The following is a 10,976-nucleotide window of genomic DNA, read 5'->3' as shown; positions in this document are numbered from 1 at the left end:
GTTATGTTGTTTATTTTAGGCCAGGTGGCCACACTTGCATGGTAGGAAACTGGATATCTATTCTCAACCTTGTATTGTTAATTTCTCTTTTGTTTTATATATATATATATATGTAACTATTTTGTGAGCTGTTAAAGAGTTTGTGAATGCCTGAAGGGATAGTGCGTCATATCATCCGGAGTGGTGTACTATCTTGGGATGTACGGTAGGGGCCACCAAGCTCATACGTGATATGGGACGCGTATGAGAGTAGAGTCACAACTGGAATCCGGGTTTATTCCTCTCTATCTTTACCAGTGAACTTGTAATGTAAAGGTGGTCGTATACGAATGGTTTGTATCTTTGGGAATCACATGTACGCCTGATAGGCATAGACGAAGATGATTAGTCAGTGATCACTAACAATCTATAGTAGTCGAATGTTCTGACACATCGAAAAGAGACCCATTGCTTACGGTCACGTCAAACGGCCAGCCTGAGCCGGATAAATGGTCAACCAAGCGTGCTAAGTGCAGCGACCGGCCACAAAATCAGGAACTAAAAGCCAGAGAGAAATTGTAACATCATGTCCCGACTGGGAGCGATCCAGTCGTGAATCCTAACACTCTAATTCCAATACTCCACCATTGTGTATTATGTATCTGTTGCTTATTTTGATATATAAAATGAAATGCATGTTTATTGTTTCCATTTGATCAATTAGATTTGTATAAAAAGATAATGTTATAGTGAGTACTGCTGATCGATGTAATGTGAGTTTTAAAATGTTTAGTTGCTCATCCCTGGCTATATGTACCAGTTAATCGTAGTTTTCTTCTGTAAAACTTTGTTTATTTTAAAATGATTCAGTATGCTTATTCGTTCATGTTAGGAGGGGTTATTGGCAGAAATTGTTTGTTTCCCTACTGGGTAACCATTGTTACTCACCCTTTCCTTCTCCATTTTTTTTTTCAGATTCAGAGCTTGGTGAGGCAAGTATTACGAATGAGGATCATCTGGTTGGTCAGATAGACAACCAGATTCGTCACTTGTAAATACTAGGGCTATATAGTGGTGTCAATTCCCCCAAATAGTTTTATAGATTCTGTCTTGAGTGTTAGGATTTCTGTTAGAGTGAGAAATTTTGTATAATCCTGTATTCTAGTTATTCTTCCGCACTCTGATCTTTCGTATGTTATTAGACGTATATAAGCTTCCGCTAGTATTATATTTTATATATGTATGCAGGATTGTATGTCGGTTATCAGGTGCAGGTTGAACGCCTTGAAATGCTAACATAAACAGAGGAGACCATGTCGAAATTTCGAGGTGTTACATAATACCTCGAGATCTGACATGGGGATTTGTGTTAGTATTCGGCGGGGCGCCTCATCTCTACAGTGAATAAATCATACTCACAAAAAATCAGCTCATTTCAAAACTTCTAACCCTAGTTTACAAGTTGAAGAATCGTTGACTATCTAATTTTTGTAAATCACTTTTGATGGTGAGAAGTTTTTGAATGGACTGGTATTTGGTGAAGATGATCTCCTCATCATAGAGATCACCCTAAAAAAAAATCAACCCATTCAAAAACTTTTAACCCATGTTTAAAAAAATGTTTGGCTCATTTTAGGGCTTTCGAACACTATATATACATAATGAAAATTCATAAAATCAAGTTATTATCATCGAATCCCATATTTTTTACATTTATGAATCACCAAATTCTATTATATATCAAATCTCACATTGAAAAAAATAAGAAATTGTTTATTTTTTTTTTCTTGTGAAAAAAAGGAGAATAAAAGGATTTTTTTTTTTGTCACAAATGAAAAAGTTGCGTTTTTTAATCGTCAAAGATGCAAGACATATTTTTTTCTTCAAAAAATGCCGTTTTTTGTTACTATGCTCATATATTCATATTTTATAATATACATAATAATATAAGTTATCGGACCAAGTCGTCCGACATGCCTAGCTCTCAAATCTGATCGTGACCTAAACATGAATCAGGACTAACCTACAATGACCCAATACCTAAATAGGCCTATTATCGCTACCCAAACCCCATCATGTCAGTCCAAACTAGGCCAAAACTCGACTTATAGAAAATATGAAAGATAATAAAATTTGAGGGATATTATTGAAAAAGGAGGATAAGAGAAAAAAATAAAGACAATAAAGTTGAAGGAGGTGAAAAGGAAAAGATAATAAAATTGAAGCTGGTGTGGATCACACTCCATTATTGCTAGAGTGGGATGTTTATCCCTCACAAAATGGTAATGAGAGTGGGACCCACCGTAAAGTTTGTCTTTGCCATAAGTATAAGCATTCTATTTGAGGTTAAATGAGTAAAAGATGAAATATGGTAAAGTTAAAGGGATAATATTGAAAAAGAGGGTAAAATAGGAAATGTAGTCAATTTTAGGATATTATTGAAAACGAGAGAGATAGGAGGAAATAAAATAAAGTTGAAGAGGTGAAGAAGAAAGACAATAAATAGTGTGAATCCCACTCCACTATATATGGATCAGATGTTTATTAACCATAAAATTACAGCAAAATGGGATTACCATTGTGTTTTATAATATAAAATAGAGTTTGCTCGTTCCTACGTGTCACGACCATGCTTTTTGAGATAGCCAATCATGCGATGGCTTGGAGGCTTTGACATGCAAGCTAGCTAAAGAATACCCAAAACACATGAGCGTACAAACAACACAAGAAAGCAACACGGTATAGCAAAGCCCATAAATAATTTCATTAGTATGATGAAAACTTACAAAGCAACATGAAGTACATGGATTCATGTACGCTAGGGACACGTTGTTGGCACGTTGGCTTGTTATGCACTCTACGTGCTTATGAAGGTTGGGCTTGGACACTGAATCACAACCTCTCCTTCAAAGAGTATGCTAAGTCTTTTGCTTATTCTCAAAAGGAAACATAAAATCCTTAGGTCGGTTATCTTTGAGTTTATGGAGGCCCATTAACAATCCAAAGCCCAATAACGTGGCCCATTTACAAATTACTCATACTAAAGCATATTTACATGGACTATTGATGCATGTATTTACAATGGCACATGACCATATACATGGGACTCATGACACTATGTACATAACCCTAACACTATGGCATGAGCATCCACTTTGGAATTAAAAGGGTAAAAGAGGAAAGAAGAAAGTTAGAAGGGTATTATTAAAAAATGGGGGGTAAAAGAGGAAAAGATAGTAAAATTGGAGGGATCATTGGAAATGAGAGGGGAAGGAGAAGAAAGATTGAAATGGTGAAAAGAAAAGACAATAAAATGGGGTAGTGTTAATCCTACAACACTATACTTGGAGTAGGACCCCCAGACATCGTACTAAAGAAGATAGAAGAGGAAATATAATAAATTTGAGGGATATAATTGACAAAGGGGGGTAAAGGAGGAGAGAAAAAATAATAAAGTTGAATGGGTAAAGCGGAAAGGGACAAGGTAGTGTAGACTCACTTTAATATAACTGAAATGTGACGTTTGTCCCCCACAAAACTGTACCTAAGTCGGATCCACCTTTGTGTTTTATTACATAGATGGTTGCATTTGGGTCTTATTTAGCCAATATAGATATCTAGAATAGATGTAAAGAGTACCTATTCACATGGAATTGTTTTAGTATTACGATCAAAACTAATAGGCATCAAGAAATGATTGAGATATTTCTATATACTACTTCTAATCTAGGAATATTAGTAATATGAACCAAATTGGAACTAGAACTTTGAGGATTTGGAGCTACCTTATGCAGTATTAGATTATAATTATGTTGTAATTTATTAAAATGCATGAAATCATGTTAAATAGGATTAGATTATGTAGTTAAGATAATTAGGTTACATTGTATTAAGGTGTATTAACATGCACCTAATCATGTTTATGTAATTAGGATAGTTCTATAACCCCATGTATATATTTTTTGTATTTAAATGAAATCTCACCAGAGATTGATTTTATCCGAGTTATTCGCTTCATCTCAATACATCTTAATACAATGCAACCGAACTACCTTAATTGCATTTGGGTCTTATTTAGCCAATATAGATATCTAGAATAGATGTAAAGAGTACCTATTCACATGGAATTGTTTTAGTATTACGATCAAAACTAATAGGTATCAAGAAATAATTGAGATAGTTCTATATACTACTTCTAATCTAGGAATATTAGTAATATGAACCAAATTGGAACTAGAACTTTGAGGATTTGGAGCTACCTTATGCAGTATTAGATCATAATTATGTTGTAATTTATTAAGATGCATGAAATCATGTTAAATAGGATTAGATTATGTAGTTAAGATAATTAGGTTACATTGTATTAAGGTGTATTAACATGCACCGAATCATGTTTATGTAATTAGGATAGTTCTGTAACCCCATGTATATATTTTTTGTATTTAAATGAAATCTCACCAGAGATTGATTTTATCCGAGTTATTCGCTTCATCTCAATACATCTTAATACAATGCAACCTAACTACCTTAATTGCATGATCTAATCCTATTTAACATGTGTCAATGCATCTTAATACATCTTAATAAACTACAACATAATTATGCTCTAATGTGCGGGAGAGATGTTAAAGGATTAACCTATATCTGTTTCAAATTAGAATTGATTTTCCTAATTTAGAATCTAATTATTTTTATAACAAAAATGGAACTACCAAAATTTAGAATTGTTTGAATAAAATGTATTCCAAAATGACATTGGGAAATTAGTTACCTATCCATCCGTACAATTTTCACAACAAATTCCTAGGTGTATCTTTCCATCTCATCCACATCTTTCACATTGTCAATGACTAATATTTTTTTCTCCAGATTTTGCATTATTTCGTATATGTATTGAATACAAATGGAATTGACTTGCAATGCTAAAAATAGTAAATTTCACTAGATAACAATTCAGTTGGCCTTCATTTACATAACTAAACATCTCAATTGACTTTCCCTTAATTTATCATATACTTAATTTAATCCTATATGTTTTTTTTTTTTCAAGAAACCAACAATTTAACAAACCATAATGCAATGGATGTCAAACTTTCTTGCACAATTTTTTTTTAAATACTTTTTAATATAACATTAGAGTATAAATTCTGATATTTGTTGGTCTAATATTGGGGTGGTTGACCTATTTCAAGTGAGAGTTCTATTTCTAAGTAAATTGATACCAACCCGTGTCTAAAGAGCATAGAATTTCATGGGTTGCTCTGTTTGCAATCACCTAAAATGCTCATTGTACTCACTTAAAAAATATTTAAAAATAAAATAAAATATTTATTTATTCTTAAGAATGTACTTTACACACCATATGACCCGTCAAAAAAAAAAATATATATTTCCATTTCTTCCATTTCTACTTAAAATCTATCGAATGAAAAATCCTATAACTTATCAATCACACACAAATCTTCTCTTTCTCCCTTTCTTCATCTTCTTTTTGAGTTTTCTAAAAAGGTTAATCAATGGAGATTAATTTTTTAGGTTTTTTTTAAGTTATCTTTTTTTATTTCCTCCCTTTAAATTTATCTTTTTTTTTTTTCATTTAATCCTCAAGGAAGATATAAACGCCATTATTAAAACCTCAAAAGTGATGATTTTGGATCAAGGAACTCAAAGATTTTGTTGGGTAGGTTCAAACTGAACATGTTTTAGTTGATTCGATATATACCTATTGAACATTATAAAATCAATTAGGTAGGTACCTATCAAATATTACAAAACCGATTTGGTAAGTAGCTATCAAACAAAATTTGGTAAAAAACTTTGTGTTCGATATCCAACTATCGAATCTTAATGCGTACGATCGGTAGGTACATACTGAACCTTGTAAAAATGATTCGATACTGGCATATCAAATAAAAATTTTCACACACAAAATTTTTCATTTGAATGGCTTCAACTCAATTTAATTTTGAGGTGTAGAGTAAAAAAGAAAGTAGGATAAAAAGCTTAAACCCTCGTTAAAACCTCTTTAAATAAAAAGATGAAGAAAATGAATGATATATATATATATATATGAGTGTTGATAATTTGACATACTTTTGGTACACGCATCTGTCGTTAGCTAACGTGGAAGCACATAACTTATTAAAAAAAAAAAAGTTTCTCTCTCTTGCCCATTCTTTGCCCACATATTTATTTTTTTTGATTTCAAATCTTAAAAAAGATCGTTGGGCCCACATTGATTATCACAGTGACAATCCAACCACATAACCATATAGAATTCTAGAATTTCATGAAAAATTTCATATTTAAAAAAAAAAATTTAATAATTTTTTTTAAGCTTGATCCAAGGTGTTTAAAACGGACAGCTACCGAGCACCCAAATTAAAAAAAAAATTCAATAGTGAAAAATAACTATTTTTTATTATAAGATCATATAATTTTATCCTTTACAACCCCATTTCATTGGATCATGATTTTGAATATCACAAGGTGATTAGATCTAAAAGTTTTTTTTTACACTATGGACAGGAGAGAAAAACTCTCTCTCTCTCTCTTTTATTTATTATTATTTATTTTTTAAATAAGTTATGTACTTCCACGTTAGGAGAGAGAGAAAGATAGAGATGGATGAGAAAAACGGGTGTGTGAGAGAGAGAAATAATACAATAAAACAAATTAGATTAAGTGTGTGCAAAGAGAAAAGTGAGCACTTTAGGTTTGCGCAAATATCACGATCCTTTGCATAGGTGAAATGGGTTAGCTTTGAATGATATTTAAACAGTTTTGATGAATATTTTGAAACCCTGTATGCTTTCAAATTTCAAACTAATTACAATCTTTGACCACTGTCGTAAGTGAGATACAAGAAAATTTACTAAAATGCCCTAAACTTCAATCTCATATTGAAAACCGTTGATTTTCCTAAAAAAGAAAAAAGAAAAGGGAAAAATCATCTTCAACCTTATTAACGATGAGCCTTTAGGATAAACATTTTGCCCTCAGCTTACACTTAAAAAAAATTTGATCTCCTCTCAACCTTTAAACCTCAAGATTGAGATAATGTTTCTTTGAGGTTGAAGATCACAAATTTTCATAAGGATTTTGAAAAAGAAATTGAAGAATTTTTTTTTTTCTCATAGAAAAGTTAATCTAGGATTTTACAAAATTTCAAATCCACCAATCACACGAACCTGAGTGAATTGAGCACATTCCTTACAAAACTACCTTGGTCAATCAGGATTATGTGGAATCCTGAATTAAGTTTACTATGAGCAGAAAATCTCACTGGATTGAATAACTAATTTACCCTAGCATTGCAAAAGGTTAAAAATAATGAATTATTTTTACAAGAGGTCAAAGAGGAGGGTTTTTCGGTTATTTTATTTAGTCTCTTACAAAGACCATGGTCAAGGGGTATGTAATCTATTTAAAAATAGGGGTATCTTTGCTGTTCAACAAAACCTAGTGGGGCATGTCTAATGAAAGTGTCTTGGTCAAGGCCTCAAGGGATTGATAGGGACTGAAAATGAGAAAACATGAGGCTGATGGTCCCACTTCCAAAAACTGTTTTATTTGCCCCTCCTAATTACATCATCAAAAAAATCTGTAAATATTAAATAGAGGAGAATTATATTTATTGCCACATTGTTTTAGTATTAGTTTTTAAGGAAAGTGAGGGAGGTTTCATTCATCTTTCTCTCTCTCTCTCTCCCATAATCATCTCTTCTGACTCCTCCACTCCCCTCCCTCTCTGAACCCCTAACTGTTTCTTTCAGGACTCGAGGGAGAATCAGTTCAATTTGGTCTCATTGTGAAAGTTGGCATCATGAGTTTGGGTTTTCAGCTCTTCAAATGCATGTGGTTTTGTCAGGTAAAGGAAAGCTCTATATGCGTTATATAATTTTACCTTTCAGAGAGAGGAGGAGAGAGAGAGAGAGAGATGCGGTAAAACCAGCCTTTTTCAGCCATACCCATTTGATATTTTCTTCATCTGAGGTTGATTTTACCATTTTTTTTTCTCTCTTTAATAATCAGTATTGACATCTCCTGAATCTGGGTTTTATTTCTTTAATTATTTTAAGATATTTTTGTTAGTTTTTAGGGAAGTTTTAGCAGAGACACACACTGACAGTGAAACAAGTCCTTGTTTGTCGCTATTTCTTAAAATTGTTTACAGCCCACATTCCACAAAATTGTCTCTGATGCTCTTGTTCTCTCTCTGAACTTGGCTGATTTCTGGGTCTATGAAGGTTGGGCACCAAAAAACCTAAATACCCAGATCAAATCAACCTTGAAAAGCAATTTCTGAAGCATTTGGATACATGGGTTCTTTGATTCATCTTTGATTGAGTCAGGTAGGATACTCATCTCTTGTCCTCTTTTGATTTTCTTTGTTTTTTGCTCTATTTCTTTTGGTTTTTAAAGAAAGATCAGATTTTTACCCGTTAAACTAGATAAAAAGAAGAACAGAGGGTTTTCTGGGAATCAGGATGAGGGATTTCCCTTCCTGTTTTGGTGAAAGTGGAGTTCAAGTGGCCGATTCTTCGTCAAGTGGAGGTAAAACTGCTCAGAATTTGGTTACTTGTGTTTATCAGAGTAGATTAGGCGTCCGGTCCTGCTTGATTACTGTTACATGGACCAAGAATTTGATGGGTCAAGGCCTTAGTGTTGGGATCGACGATTCGACCAACCAATGCATCTGTAAAGTTGATATAAAACCTTGGTTGTTCTCCAAGAGAAAGGGGTCCAAGAGTTTAGAGGCAGATAAGGGGATAATAGATATATATTGGGACCTTTCCTCGGCTAAATTCGGATCTGGGCCTGAACCATTGGAGGGATTCTATGTGGCGGTCGTCTTTGAACGGGAGATGGTTCTCTTACTTGGAGATTTGAGGAAAGATGCATACAAGAAGACCAGTGCGACTTCCGTTCCTCCGAATTCTATCTTTATTGCCAAAAGAGAGCACATTTTCGGGAAGAAGGTTTACGGCACCAAGGTTCAGTTTTGCAATAGCGGTCAGATCCATGACATAACAATTGAGTGTGACACAGTTGGACTCAGTGACCCATGTCTCTTCATCCGCATTGATAGGAAGACGGTGATGCAAGTAAAGCGGCTAAAGTGGAAGTTTCGGGGCAATCAGACAATCTTGGTTGATGGGCTCCCCGTAGAAGTCTTTTGGGATGTCCATAATTGGCTGTTTGGTACGACTTTGGGAAATGCTGTTTTCATGTTCCGGACTTGTCTCTCGGCGGAGAAATTGTGGGCCAGCCAACATCCTTCTGACCTCACTATATTGCCGTGGTCTTCCTCCCAGAAATTTCGAGATTCCCAATTACAAGGTCTTGGTTTCTCACTGGTTTTATATGCTTGGAAGAATGAATAGAAATGCATTCTTCGTCTTTCGGAGTGCTAACATATATTTTTAGCAAGTGATGAGTTTTATTAGCAATGTGCATGAATTACATTGAAAATTTGATTTGCAAGTGGGTCCAATTTATTTTTACTTTCATTTTACCTTCTTGATTAACTCAAGCAATTTGAATATACTAGAAATGCTCTTGTTTTTAATTGGTTGCTCCATGTGTTTTAACAATTTAATTGGTTGTTCTATGTGTTTTAACATGGGCTTATCGAGGTTGATTCTTGCTTTTTCTCGTGGATTGCACGATATCAACATGTCATACCTTGTGCAAGTAAGATTTTCTTTCTCCGCTCTACAACTATGGTGTCAGTAATGTACTTAGCTTCATTGAATCTGAGGGCATTTCGTGGAAAAACTAAAAACATGATCAAATAATTAAACTGAGACTGCTTTCTTTTCTTTGTTTCTCAATAAACGTTGACATGGACCTTATTTCATATTTCTTCCACGAGCTTAGAATATTGAGGCGGCTGAGGGACCTCAGATTATAGGATCAATATTTGTGACTCAAATACATGGCTATATGTATTCATTTAACAGGTTTCCTGAATATATGATCCAATCTCCATTTTGTTTTTATTTTTCTTCTTCTAACCCTCTCCTAAAAGCTGAAATTATTTTGTGAATGATGCAATTTAAGTTTCCCTCATAATATTGTTTCAATTATATCTACTTATCAAAAAAAAAAAAAAAAAATTATATCTATCTCAAATTGAGTAATAAGGTTTTATTTATATGCCCTTTTAATATTGGTACTCTAGAAATATTCTCAAGTGAAGAGCTTGGACGGAAGCATAAGTAGAGTCATCGGAAGCTAGTTTTAATTTATGCTTGAGTTGGAAATAATTAGACAGGAGGAGAAAAAAGGAACAGTAAACTTTCTTGCCGAATGACTTATCAAAGAAACATAAAAAAAATTCTGGCTGGAGGGTATTATTCAATTGGTTTCTTTTGGGATTTGGGAGAACTTTACTTTCAGGTATTCTGAAAAATGAAATTTGGAATGATTTATGCATGTATGATGCTTCCGTCATTAAGGATGGGAAAAGCATGGAAGTTGCCTTTCTGTTATGGTTGCTTGAATTTGAATCATAAGCAGAGACAATAAAAGATTGTAGTAGGGTTTCTTCTTGAAAAGCTTCCTCCTCAGGTTAGTGTTCTTTTTTGAGGTTATGAGAAAATGGTTCGGATTGATTTCTTCTAATATAATACTCTTGTTTGCAGAGAAGGGATTTTTACGTGGTTGGATTGATTTGTACGTGGTCCTTTTGTTTTGTTTATATTATGTGGCCAAGAAAACATGTTAATCTCTTATTAATTATACTGAATTATAATGGGAATAGAATCCCTTTTAGAAAATTAGATTTTTCTCCCACCTTAGTTTCTTGATTCTATCATGAGATGATGGACTTTGCATTCAAACTTTTGAATTCCTGTGTCCTCACTTCGAATGGTCGTCCAGAGTGTTAGAAATTAGAAAAAAGAACAGGACCAAGTGATTAGTTTACATTCGACAATGTTTGAATCTTTCGTAAATTTCTTGAACCTTTTTATGTTCTCCTTAAAAGCTCC

At 33.5% G+C, this 10,976-nt stretch overlaps 1 protein-coding gene across 7 annotated transcripts; it reads left to right on the top strand.

The window, feature by feature from the left end:
• Positions 1-7,617: 7,617 nt before the first annotated feature.
• Positions 7,618-9,491, top strand: LOC147404493 (uncharacterized). 7 transcript variants are annotated; one of them, XM_086440500.1, is made up of 3 exons: positions 7,618-7,849; positions 8,229-8,333; positions 8,413-9,491. In XM_086440500.1, the coding sequence occupies exon 3, from the start codon at positions 8,469-8,471 to the stop codon at positions 9,363-9,365; it is 897 nt and encodes a 298-aa protein (XP_086296626.1). In that variant the 5' UTR covers positions 7,618-7,849; positions 8,229-8,333; positions 8,413-8,468; the 3' UTR covers positions 9,366-9,491. The 7 variants fall into 7 exon arrangements, with proteins under 7 accessions (XP_086296626.1, XP_086296628.1, XP_086296627.1 ...); XM_086440502.1 differs by having other exon boundaries at positions 8,156-8,333; XM_086440497.1 differs by having other exon boundaries at positions 7,619-7,849; positions 8,433-9,491.
• The last annotated feature ends 1,485 nt before the right edge of the window (positions 9,492-10,976 follow it).

This window comes from Akebia trifoliata, chromosome 4 (genome assembly GCF_017979445.1).
Source record: "Akebia trifoliata isolate Shusen 1 chromosome 4, ASM1797944v1, whole genome shotgun sequence".
Lineage (NCBI taxonomy): Eukaryota > Viridiplantae > Streptophyta > Magnoliopsida > Ranunculales > Lardizabalaceae > Akebia > Akebia trifoliata.
Note: the sequence above shows the minus strand (reverse complement) of the source record. Positions and strands in the feature narration are given on the sequence as shown.

What these genes read in the sequence shown, in the direction of transcription:
- LOC147404493 (XM_086440501.1), top strand. Translation starts at nt 8,469, where the DNA reads ATGAGGGATTTCCCTTCCTGTTTTGGTGAAAGTGGAGTTCAAGTGGCC.